The 12,693-nt window shown below is 39.3% G+C and overlaps 1 protein-coding gene across 1 annotated transcript; it reads left to right on the top strand.

Annotated features, from left to right (window-relative positions):
• The first annotated feature begins 1,577 nt into the window (after positions 1 to 1,577).
• LOC149231567 (uncharacterized) lies at positions 1,578 to 7,798 on the top strand. The gene is made up of 4 exons (XM_089381676.1): positions 1,578 to 1,954; positions 2,057 to 3,586; positions 3,691 to 6,855; positions 7,675 to 7,798. Exons 1-4 carry the CDS (start codon positions 1,578 to 1,580, stop codon positions 7,796 to 7,798), a joined length of 5,196 nt encoding a protein of 1,731 aa, XP_089237802.1.
• The last annotated feature ends 4,895 nt before the right edge of the window (positions 7,799 to 12,693 follow it).

Raw genomic sequence — 12,693 nt, 5'->3', positions numbered from 1 at the left:
TCTGTAATTTTGAAAACTTATTCTCTGTTTTTAATATGAAGACTATGTGTTTCATGGATATCTGAAAGTGTTTGTTGGAGTGTTGATTAAGTACGTATAACCTGAGCAGTTGCAGAGGGCCCCTGCACTAGCTAAGGTTACATTTCATTTTGTTTTGTCTTTTATAGTTGAACTGTAAATTCACTGTGTTTTTTTTTTCCATGATGTTTATAACCATTTGCTAACCTTGTTCATAATGCAGTCTTTACCATTTTCTTACTAACGCAGAATAGCTTATTTCAATGCAGAATAGTTATTTTTGTTTAATTTCTTTCTAGTATCTTATCAGTAGTTAGAAGTTGAATTCAGTAGTGTAGAGTAATTTATTTCATTTGTTGTTTCATTAGTCTTTAGGTTTTTAATTAAAACTGATCAGTGCCATTACTGTCTTGCCATTTTATTACTAGTTTAGTGACTCATGTTGTAGGTGAATGTTTCTAAAAAGCCCTTCTAGTTGATGATTCATCTTAAACTAAGTGGTTGAATACTTCACTTATGCAATGAGTCTTTTCTGCATTTTTGTATTTATTTTCTCTTAGAATAATGAAGTACAAAATTCCTCAAAATGTCATCACAAGGAGGTTGTTCTCCCAAAATTGTGAGGCAGAGTAACTAAGCACTTCATTTAGTTTCCATAGTAGATTAGTTGCAATCTCATTTTCAGTCTTAAGTCTTTCACTTAGCTTTGTTGCAATTTCATTTTCTGTTTTTCATTAAGTTTGATTCTGCAATAGACTAAATAGTAGTTGTATTATCATTTTCATTTTTAGTAATTCATTTTAGTTTTGTTTACATAATAGATAGTTGCAATTTCACTTTTAGCTTTTAGTATTTCATTTAGCATTATTTTTTTGATTAGAGAGTAGTTGCAACTTCATTCTTAAGTTCTTTTAGTTCATGATTTGGAAACAATAGTAAGAGTAGAAATAGAAACTCTATTTTCATTTTCTTGATTAAACTTTACTTCCAAATCTGGCTTAAAGAACTTTTAGTCCTCATTTCATTTCTTTGGATTCTTAGAAGAAGTAGATTTAAGATTTTTGTTAAAATACGTTGTAAATCATTAGGGATTAAAGGATCGAAACCCCAAAACAACATTACTCAAAAACACTGAAGTAAGAAGGGTCATATAGCAGACCCTTTTTTACAAGAGCTCCTTGACGAGGCGGAGGCGGAGGATGGAGAGTTACGGAGGCAGCAGGAATCGAACCTAGGCAACCTAGGCCGATGGCCTAGGATGCTATAGTCCAGGCTTTCGGTAGGGTTTTGGCAGGTTCCGTGATGGTACGGGAAGAGACAGCTGGTGGATACCCCGAGGCTTAGGATGCGTAAGACAGTTTTTTGAAGGGCCGTTTAAGGGCATAATGCAGAGTTTAACATCGGAACGGTATAGCACTACACCAAACCGGAGTGGTTTTTGTTTTTCATTGTTTGTTCAGTCCTGGTGAGCCGGCGGTCGACGTTCCCAAGCGATCTCGACAGCAGCAGGTAACGGGCCGCTAGCGGTGTCAGGTATCGGTTTTTTACTGTTTTTTACCATGGTGAAACCTAATGAGTCTGTTGACCTAGACCCGGCTCCTGAGGACATACTGTCGGTGTGGGGAAAAGAGGTAACTGCCCAGAATCTAGTCAAGTTTTTCGGGTCAGATGGCAGCCATGCACCCGCTGATCTGTCTGTGGAAGGCGCGTGGAGCATCAAAGGGTCAAAAGGCCTGTTAGGGGAAGATCTGGGTTTGGCTGGGCTGCGTTTCAAAGGAGGGAAGGATATCCTAGCACCAGTTTTCCCGGAGAAAGACTCACATCAGGTTCCAGTCGGCTCTCATGGCAGTAAAAATAGACCTCTCTCAGGTGCAGTCCGACTGTCAGGGGGGCTCGAGGATATTATCAATTTCCAAACAAATCAGGGAGTTTGGAGGTCGGTTGGAGGGGAATTAAAGTCTGGAAGGGTTGTGATGGAAGGGAGCAGTTAGCCGACTATTATTAGGCACTCCTCATCAAAAGAGCCACCCAAACCCAGTCTGAGCGAAGGAGGGTTTATCAATGAGACTGTCGAGGCTTTGAAGTCTGGGAAGGTGGGGGAAACCCTAAGCGATGGAAGGGAAGCAGTGGTCTTGGGGCTCGGCACAGCTGATAAGGAGGGTTTGGAAGGCGGTCTCCAGGGTTCTCGTTCTGATATAGCCGATCAATCCCTTGCAGAAAAGCAGTTTGGACATCAGGAGACTCTGGACAATGCAGTCCCAATTTCTTTAGGAGGGGAGGAAGATCCCGATCAGGATAAGGCGGGGGGTAAACGAAAGAAGGAAAAACCCTTAAAGAAGAAGAAGATTGAAGGCAATCTGGTTCTTGGCATGGACGTCCAGGTTGAGGATGCACTGGTAGTGGCGGAATGCACTTTAGTGGGTAGAGTTAGAGGGAAGGCATTATCTGGCAAAGCTTTGAACCAGTGGGCGGAGATCCAATGGAAAGAAACCCTAGTAAATTCGTTCAGAATTGCAGTTCTTGTGAAGGGCTGGTTCATGGTCAGTTTTGAAAAGAAGGAAGATGCTGATTGGGTCGCAGGGAGAAACTGGGCCTTTGGGAATCGCCCGGTCTTGTTTAAGAGGTGGTCGCCATTATTTGACGCAAAGAGGGAGAAGGTAGATGAGTTTCCGGTTTGGGTCAGAGCACCCGGCCTTCCTCCTTTTCTGTGGGTGGAATCTGTTTTCAAATCCATAGGGAATTTGCTGGGCACATACCTTGAAGCCGACATGTCGTTCCTTCACACCCACGAAAGAGCTATGGCCAGGATTCTTGTTCGGTTAAACCCTAAGGAGGGGTTAGCAGAATCCATAAATCTTCAGTATAGAGATTATGTGTTTGAACAGCCATTGGATTATGAGCACCTTCCCTTTAGGTGTCACAGGTGCCATGAATATGGGCACTTGGCAAGGGACTGCCCACTTGGGAATCGCAGAAGGAGATCGCAGAAAAAAGGTGAGCAGAGGGAGAAGAAATTGAGGAAGGAGAAGGATTTCGTGACTGAGGAACTTCATAAGGATACTGATATGGAGGAGATCCATCTCGAGAAGGAAACTGTTGACAGTCAGGCCACAAAAACTGCACCCGAAGACACCGAGACCCAAGGTCCTCTGGAGAAGAAAGCCAAGGAGACTACAGTTGAAGGAGCTGATATCGTGATGGAAGAACCAAACGGTATGCACCGAGACTTATGTAATTCCTCTCCTTTTTCAGAACCTAAAGATGAATTTTTAAAAGATGGATTTCCTGTTAAAAACTGTAGTATTGATGATCAGTTAAATATAGAAACTCTTATTGATGCTATTCCTTCCATCGACCTGAATTGCGAAGATGTTCCCCTAAATAGCCTGAATCCTTCCCTTTCCTCGCCGGCGTGCCATTATAACTTGAGATCTCTTGACAAAAGACAGGGAAAATTGTTAGAATCCCCTGACCCGATTGGTGGGTTAGGCCCTTCTTCGTCTCAGGTTTCCAAAAGGAAGGGTAGGGGTAGGAAATCAAACCTGTCAAAAGCACAGGTTAAAGCAAAGTTTGATGTTGCTGATGGAAAACAAATGTCCATCCCTGGGGCGCTTAGAGCAGCAAACCCCCCCGATCAGGTTGTAAAATGATTCTTTTATCCTGGAATTGTAGGGGTTTAGCCAGTAAACCCAAAAAACTGGCCTTAAAGGAGTTAGTTACTCGTTACAATCCGGATATCTTATTTCTTCAAGAGACCCTTGGCAGGAGTTTCGAGGTGGAATCTGCTCTTAGGATCTCTTTTCCAGGATGGGTTTTCCATGCCATAGATGCTGAGGGGCATTCGGGGGGTTTGGCTATTGGTGTTCGAGAAGGTAGGTTGCAGATAAATAGCCTTTGGGGAATGGCTCATGTCCTTGGTATGGAGGTCTTTTCGCCTGAGATTGGTTTTCCTTTTCTGATTCTAAATATCTATGGGCCATGTCAGGGGAGAGAGTCTTTCTGGAACAACCTTCTATCCAAATCTCTTTTGAAAGACAGAAGTTTGATTTTAGGAGGAGATCTAAATTTCTCAATAGGAAATGTGGAAGCCTGGGGTCCCTCAGCCAGGGAAGATCCGCTTTCGGATTTCTTTGCAAACGCTCTCCTCTCCCATAACCTGATAGATGTAAATCTAATCAAAGTAAAACCTACCTGGAGGAACAGAAGAGCAGGGGAGGAAAGAGTGGCAAAGCGGTTGGACCGTTTTCTCATAAGTGAAGATTTGACAGTCAGCATCCCTATGTTCAGACAATGGGTTGGTGAAGGGGGGAACTCTGACCATTTTCCCATCCTAATGGAAGTTCAAAAACCTCCCCTTAAACCAGCTGCTCCTTTCAAATTTAATGCCTCCTGGTTGCAGGAGGAATCTTACAATATTCTATTCAGGGATACTTGGAGACATCCGGGCAGCTCTTCGTCGGAGAACAAAGGGGTCCTGTTTATGGAAAATTTAAAGAGACTCAAAAAAGCTACCATAGAATGGGCAAAAGCTAGGAAGAAATTTCAGAATGAGGCGCTTTCCAAAATCGATGCTGAAATTAGAGCTATGGAGGAACCTGAGGCAGAAGGGTATGTAAATCAGGAGTCAAAAGATAAGATCCTGATGCTAGAAAAACAAAGAAGCAAGATCTTATTAGACAGAGAAGAGGAGTGGAGGCTAAAAAGCAGGGCGATCTGGTTGAAAGCTGGAGATGAGAACACAAAATTTTTCCATAACTATGCAAAAGGCCGGAAAAATGCAAACACTATTTGGAAGCTAAAGGATCAGGATGGAAGAGAAGCTACCTCCTTTGAGGACCTTTCAAGAATGGGAAAGAACCACTTCCAGAATCTGTTTACAGAACAAGAAGGGATCACTTTAGCAGAGGTAATCAGAACAACCCAATGCTTTCCCCGCTTTGTTGAAGAGGAAGAAGCAGAAGATTTAGTTGGTGTTGTGACAAAGGAGGAAGTGGAAAATATTGTAAAATCAATGGCAAAAGATAAAAGCCCAGGCCCGGACGGGTGGACTATCGAACTGTTCAGCCATTTTTTTGATTCAATTGGAGAAGAACTTACTGAGGTTGTGGAAGAATCAAGAAAAAAGGGTGAGATTTACCCCTCTTTCAATGCTACTTTTATAGCTCTCATCCCAAAAAAGGAGGACCCGGACTCCTTTGAAGACTTCAGACCTATTTCCCTTTGTAACTGTGTTTACAAAATTATAGCAAAACTTATTGTTGTGCGCCTGAAACCGGTCCTTTCAAAAAGCATATCAAGTGAGCAATTTGGTTTTTTGGATGGTCGACAAATACATGAAGCCATAGGGGTAGCTCAGGAGACAATCCACAACATTAGACAGACAATCAAGAAAGGGGCTGTGATTAAAATAGATCTGTCCAAAGCATATGACAGGATCAGCTGGACTTACCTCAGGATGCTGCTGACTCATCTGGGTTTTAAGCTGGATTTTATAAACTGGGTAATGGGATGTGTAACCAGCGTAAGTTTTGCAGTTTTAATTAATGGGGCTTCGTCTCATTTCTTTAAAGGGCAAAGGGGTCTGAGGCAAGGATGCCCTCTATCCCCACTGCTTTTTCTCCTAGTGGCAGAGGGTCTTAGCAGATTGATCTTGGAAGCAAGAAGAACAGGTTTGATAAAAGGTTTGGAAGTAGCTGTAAATCTGTTCATTTCTCATCTCCTTTTTGTAGATGATATTTTATTATTTACAAATGGGAGCCTGAATGAATTGAAAGAACTAAAAAATATCCTTGATCTGTTCATGAAAGCCACAGGAATGCAAATAAATCTCAGGAAGTCTCAGCTAATAATGGAAGGTTTCAGCAGAAACGAATGTACCCAGATCACAGCTATACTTCCTTTTGAGGTCTACAATATGGAGACTTCTTTCAAGTACCTGGGATTCTGGCTGAAGCCAAATTCTTACAAAAAGCAAGACTGGAACTGGCTGGTGGCCAAAATTGAAGCAAAAATCACTCACTGGAGTTTCAAGTGGTTATCTAGAGCAGGCAGACTGACCTTGGTAAATTCAGTGCTGCAGGCCATGCCAGTTTTTTGGGCAGCTCTGACTTGGATTCCAAAAGGGATCCTCCATAAGATAAAAAAGATTTGCAGTAGGTTTCTTTGGTCTGGGTCAAAGGAGGAATCTGTTCAACCTTGGGTAGCCTGGGAAAAGATAGCTAGGCCAAAAGACTGGGGTGGCTGGGGAATTAAGAATCTCTATGATTTCAGTATTTCGCTGGCAGCCAAATCCAGATGGAGACTCATAAACTCTAAGAATTTGTGGAAAAGAGTAGTGAGGCGAAAGTATATAGATCCAGTTCCTCTGGAAGAATGGATCCGTAACCATAATAAGAAAGGAATAAATGTTTCAGTGATATCGAAGGCTACCACCGAGGCATTTAAAGTCATTGAGCAAGGTCTGGCATGGCAGGTAGGGAACAAAGAAAATGTGAGGATAGGCAGGGACCCCTGGGTGGGTTGCAATGATCTCTTCGCTTTGTCCCTAGGGCTCATCAGACATTTGGAATCCAAAGGCATTGTTCATTTAAATCAGATTGAAAAAATAGGGCAGTCTACTATATGGGGGCAAGCTTGGAAATTGGGAGAAGACCTAGAGATTAGACCTTTATGGTGGAATGAGTGGCAGACTTTCATTCAGGAACTATCAAGATCCAATGTAAGACTAAGAGATAGACCTGACCAGTTGGTCTGGGCCCATGCTGATTCAGGATCTTATTCCCCGAAAGCCGGTTACAATTTCCTAATGACGAAAAAAGGATGGGAAGATCCAGGATGGTGGGCAAAATCTCTGTGGAAATTAAAATGTCCTAAAAAAGCCAGGCTATTTTTTTGGTGTGTGCTAAAAAAGAGGATTCCAACCTGGGATTTTCTCCAAGCTAGATATAAACAAGGGCCTGGAAGATGTCCATTATGTAAAGCTGACTCGGAGACCATCTCCCATCTTTTCTTGGGATGCCCCTTCGTCAAAAAGGTGTGGGAGGAGGTAAAAAAATTACTGAAGAAACAGTTAAGTTGGGAAGGGGAAAACATAATGGCTGCTTGGGAGTAGTGGTGGAGACATCGTTCAGAGGGGAATATGAGGAATCTCCCACCCATCATCTGCTGGGGAGTCTGGATAGCAAGGAACAGAAGCACTTTTAATCACAGAACTCTCTCAGCAGAATCTATCGCCATTCAAAGCTCAACCATCCTATCCAGCATTCCTGATCCAGAGGAGACAAGGAAAAATTCTCAGAGCAGGGAGGAACAAATAAGAACAGGTATTCCGTGGGCCTACTTTGATGGGGCTTCACAGAATAACTCAGCTGGGGCAGGGATAATCATTCACTTAAATGAATCACACTCTTTATTGGCTTCAGTGGGCATTGGTTCCGGATCGAATAATTTTGCTGAGCTAACAGCTTTAAAACTTCTCCTTTGTTGGCTTCTCCACAGACACATCTTCGCAATTCAGATCTTTGGGGACTCTTTGAATGTAGTGAAGTGGGTTAATGGAAACAGTAGATGTCTTAATTATATGCTGAGGCCGCTTTTAGAAGAGATCTTGACCTTAAAACTTTCCTTTAATGTGTTTTCAATTGAACATATTTACAGGGACCGAAATGAAGCCACGGATAAACTTTCTAAAGATGGTCTACAGCAAGCTGTGGGCATTTGGAAATTAACTGAAAAAATCCGTGAACAGATCCGTGTGTCGGATCTCCCTCCTTATGCATAAAAGTTTTCATATTCTGCTGTTTTGGTGATGTTTAATTTTCAATTTGTATATAGCTGTACGGATCACAGCTTCTGTTTGTAATGGACATGTTTTATTTTGGATCGTATGAGCGGTATGCCCAAGAGTTTTGGGCGTTTTTTGCTGGTGGTTCGTTTTCCAATCAAGGAGGCCCACGAAAAATATGTACTGTCGAACCATGTCTTTGTTTTGAAAACTCAAAAAAGACTGAGGCCACAGTATGGATCGCAAGGGGGAACAACCTGTCTCAGGAACAGGGGAACAGAAAATTTTGATGTATATGGTTAGTTCAGAGAAGCTTGTTTTTTTTCTCTGAATCTGCTGAGGGAGAAGTCCTCACAATAACTGAATGCTATGCATCTGCTTGTAACTTTTTATCTATTTTATATAAAAAGTTCGCTTTTTTTCTCCGGAAAAAAGAAGGGTTATATAGCATATATATGGAACTACACTTCATCAATTTACGATACCCAGATTGATAATTTATGTAGAGAAATTTATGACACTAAATTGACCAAACAACCCGCGTAACGGTTTTGGGGCTTAAAGCCTAGAAGTTAGGGTAATAATAGTGTATATCTCTGAAATTTTCGGAGCGCGAAATGTAATAGGTCAAGTCAAGAGGTTTTCCACCCAAAAATAATATAGAATAATAGGAAGTAAGTCAGCTTGCCCATGGTTTGTGGACCATGGGAATGTATAAATAGAGCGAGGCTCTAAGGGTAGAAGGCAGTTTTTGGTTTTTGATGAGATCTGATGTGTTATGGGTTGGTAATCACTGTTCTCTGTCTGTAAGTTTGAGTCAAGGGTGTTAGTGGGTAGATAGAGGCTCCACAGCTATGTGCACAAGGCTTGATAGAGTCCGCGGCTGTGTGCGCAGACCCCTGCAGCCGTGTGCACAGGGTAGAAAGAAGATTGTACTGAAATGAAGATATTAATAAAGATAAGTTGTTGTGGAAATATCATGGATCTATTGTATTCTGGTTCATGTATATGTTATATGAGCTTTTGTCTTTAAAAGAACTATGATTGTGCACACTAGGTTTTATTGTTAAATGTTTGCTAAAAGACTGTAACAAGAAGATTAGATCTGTGACAATTTCATTAATAAGAAGGTGCACCTGCGCGGATCTACATGAAATTCTGATAGCAATACAGAGTGGCACAAGGCCGCAGAATGGTTTGCAACCCCTCCTGACCACATCAAGACATCCCAAGGGTGTGGAAACTTAGTTCCAGCACCCTCCCCTGCTACCTCGGGTGAGACCTCAGTCCGTGATCTGCGGACTGTTGCTGAAAGGGCAGGTAGCTGCGGGATTTATTTGGCTAATAACTCTTCCAAACCTTGGTCAAGTCCCAATAAGCCAACAAAAAGTGTGATCAAGAAAGAGGGACCATTGGTCAAATGGTTTTAGATAGCCTTCAGGTAAGTATTGAGGCATAAGATAACCTGGTTGAGGTATGAATAATTTTTTCTTCTTTATTTGATAAATTTGATGATGTGTCTGCTTATTACATTGAAACAAAGATTCATGAGCTAGATCCTACTAATTTTGATGGAGTATAATTATATCTTTATGAATTGAAAACCTTAAATGAAAAGTGAAATAATTGTGGTAAATATTACAAAAAGACAGACATTGCTCTTATCATTCTTGTAGAACAAAAACTGCAATCTCGCTTTGACATGTTCATCGAAACTAGGAGTAGGGCTCTTGAATTGTCTCAAAGTACAACGAAACCAACTTTCGATCATTTTTGTAAAGGGTTGATAAATCAGCAATTGCTTCATGACAAGTCTCACCTAAAAAAGCTCTTATGGCACATAATAAGAATCTTAAGAAAAGTTTTAATAATGCTAAAGGTTCTTATTCACACACTTCTAATTATACTAATAATAATGCTAATGCTTCTCATGCACATCATGAAACCAGTAAGAGGAACAAAGTGTATGATCCTTGTAAGCATTGTGGTAAAAATAACCATCCTGAAAAGAATTGATTTAAAGAGAAATGTTTCATGGCTAAAGCTAACAAGAAAAATTCTAATGAATCTCAAGTAGCTTTATGTGCATCTGTTGTTTCGTCTAGTATTTCTTCTTCTAATGTGGAATGGATAATGGATTCTGGTGCATCTAAAGATATGAATGGAAATGCTTCTTTAGTTACATATTATGACACTAAGAAGCACTCATCTCAAAAAGTTTCTATTGGTGATGGTAAACAACTTTCTGTAATTGGTTTTAGTAATTAATGTTGCTAATGGTCAATTGGAAGATGTTTTTCATGTTCAAAACATGCCCATCAACTTACTTTCTATTTATCATGCATGTCAGAAAGGTTTTAAATTTGAATCTTGGCCTGATAAATATGTTCTTAAAGATATGAACCGAAATTACAAAGTATTGTCTTTTGGTCCTGTTGATCATAAAATTGGTTTATATAAATTTGATGGTTTTAATTCAACTAAGAGACACACATTTTATTCCTATGTTTCTCATGTTCATGAACTAAGTAAATTATGGCATGAAATATTGGGTCACTTGAATTATGGTAAAATGAAAATGCTAGATAAAATCGTTCATGGTTTGCCTAATATTTCTTCTACTACTGGTGTTTATGAAGGATATGTTCTTGGTAAACATCATAGAGAAATGTTTGATAAAGGTGAAGCTTGGCATGCGGAAGAACCTTCGCAATTAATTCATAGTGATATCTATGGTCCTCTTAAAGTTCCTTCAATATCTCAAGCAATTTATTTTCTTACCTTTATTGATGGATTTAGTAGAAAATCTTGGGTTTATTTTTTTGAAAAATAAAAGTGAAACATTTATAAAATTTCAAGAATTTAAATCCATGGTTGAAAATGCATCTGGTAAGAGTATTAAAATCTTGTGATCTGATAATGGGGGGGAATCTGTTAAGAATTAATTTGATGCATATCTATCTAAACATAGTATTCAATATCAAAAGACTATTCCTTACACACCTCAACAAAATGGTGTCGCTGAAAGGAAAAACATAGCTTTAGTTGAAATGGCTAGATGTATGCTTTATTCTAAAGCAATGCATAAGACATTTTGGTTTGAAGCCATCTGTTGTGATAATTTTATTTTAAATAGAGTTCCTACTATAGTTGTTAAGCATGTTACCCCTAAGGAAAAATGGAATGGACGTAAACTGGATATTAGTAATTCTAAGGTGTTTGGTTGTGAATTTTGGGATCATATTCTTGATGAAAAATGGAAAAAACTAGAACCCAAGGATCACAAGTGTATCTTCATTAGTTATGATTAGAATTCAAAGGCTTACAGGTTGTTTGATCCTTATAATCAAAGTGTCATAATCAAAATGGATGTTCAATTTCATGAAGTCTCTTCCCCACCTCAATCTATAGAATCTCATGTTACCATGAATTTACCAATACCACCTATTAATCATATTCCTATTAATCATTCTTCCAATTTTGTGCCTCTTATCGATCTTGATTCTTCCTCTCCCTCAATTATTCCCCCCGAAACTCATGAAGCTCCTAAAGTGTCTCCTATTCCTTCTACTCTTCCTGTTTGGGCTTGTAAAATTATTGAATCTGTGGTTAGTGAGGTTAGAAATCCTTCCGACACTCATCGAACTAGATCTAACTTTCCTCTTATCACCAAAGTTTTAGCCACAGATGATCTAACTTTCCTCTCGTTCCTCTTCCTTTAGGAAATAATTTAGTTGGTTGTAAATGGGCTTATAAAACTAAGTTCACTACAAAAGGATAGATCGAAAAGAATAAAGCTAGATTAGTTGCAAAAGGTTTTAATCAACTTGAAGGTATTGATTATAATGAAACTTTTGCTCATGTTGATAAAATGAACACAATAAGAACCATTTTATCACTTGTTGCCTCTTATAAGTGGGAAATTCATCAAATGGTTGTTAAAATTTCCTTTTGTGATCTTACTAAAGAAATTTATATGCAACAACCTCCTGGTTTTATTTCTGTTGAATCCTCAAGTTTAGTATGCAAATTACACAAATCTTTATACGTTCTCAAACAAGAATCTACGGCATGGTATGATAAAATTGATGCATATTTCTTAAATATGGTTTTAAGCGTTGTGTATCTGATCCAAATATGTATGTTAAGAAATTTTGTGATAATGTCCTCATTATTGTTTTATAAGTGGATGATCTAATTATCATTGGAAACCAGCTTGTATTAATTCAAGATATGAAAATTTCTCTTTAGAAGCAGTTTGAGATGATAGATCTCACTACATTGCACTATTTCGTGGGTCTTCAGATCTGGTATATAGCCGATGGTATTTTTCTGTCTCATCCTAAGTATGCGAAATATTTATTGGCTCATTTCCATATGACTCATTGTAAACCTTCTCCTACGCCATTTCAATCTGGTGTAAAGTTAACTGTTGAGTGTACCACTCCACTGGTTGATGCTACTCTTTTTCGTTAGTTCATTGGAAATTTGATATATTTAACTCACAACAGACCATATCTCTCTTTTGTGGTTAGTATGGTTTCTCAATTCATGTAGAAACCTCGTGAAAGTCATTGACAGACAACCAAGAGAATTCTGCAATATTTACAGGGGACATTGCATTATGGTGTATTTTATTCAAGCAGTGCTACAATTTTACTCTTTGGTTATACAGATTTGATTGGGCATGTGATAGTTCTAATTTACAGTTAACTGTTGGATACATATTTCAACTTAGTTCAAGTCCGATCTCTTGGTCCACCAAGAAGGTGAAAACTCTTTCTTTATCTTCATGTGGAGTAGAGTATATATCATCCAAAGAAGCAACTAAAGAAACCGTTTGGTTATGACATGTTCTTACCGATCTTGGTCTAATTCTGAAATCATACACT

The sequence above is a fragment of the Pinus tabuliformis genome, chromosome J (assembly GCF_031772625.1).
Source record: "Pinus tabuliformis cultivar Carrire ecotype Pingquan chromosome J, CPIR1, whole genome shotgun sequence".
NCBI classification, from domain to species: domain Eukaryota; kingdom Viridiplantae; phylum Streptophyta; class Pinopsida; order Pinales; family Pinaceae; genus Pinus; species Pinus tabuliformis.
This window is presented reverse-complemented; position numbering and strand designations above follow the sequence as displayed.

Bases quoted from the DNA above. Each gene is read 5' to 3' on its own strand.
- LOC149231567 (XM_089381676.1), top strand. From the start codon at position 1,578: ATGGTGAAACCTAATGAGTCTGTTGACCTAGACCCGGCTCCTGAGGAC. The intron at 3,587-3,690 runs GTTTGATGTTGC...CTGGAATTGTAG, and splicing joins AAAGCACAGGTTAAAGCAAA to GGGTTTAGCCAGTAAACCCA. The intron at 6,856-7,674 runs GTGGGCAAAATC...ACATATTTACAG, and splicing joins GGATGGGAAGATCCAGGATG to GGACCGAAATGAAGCCACGG.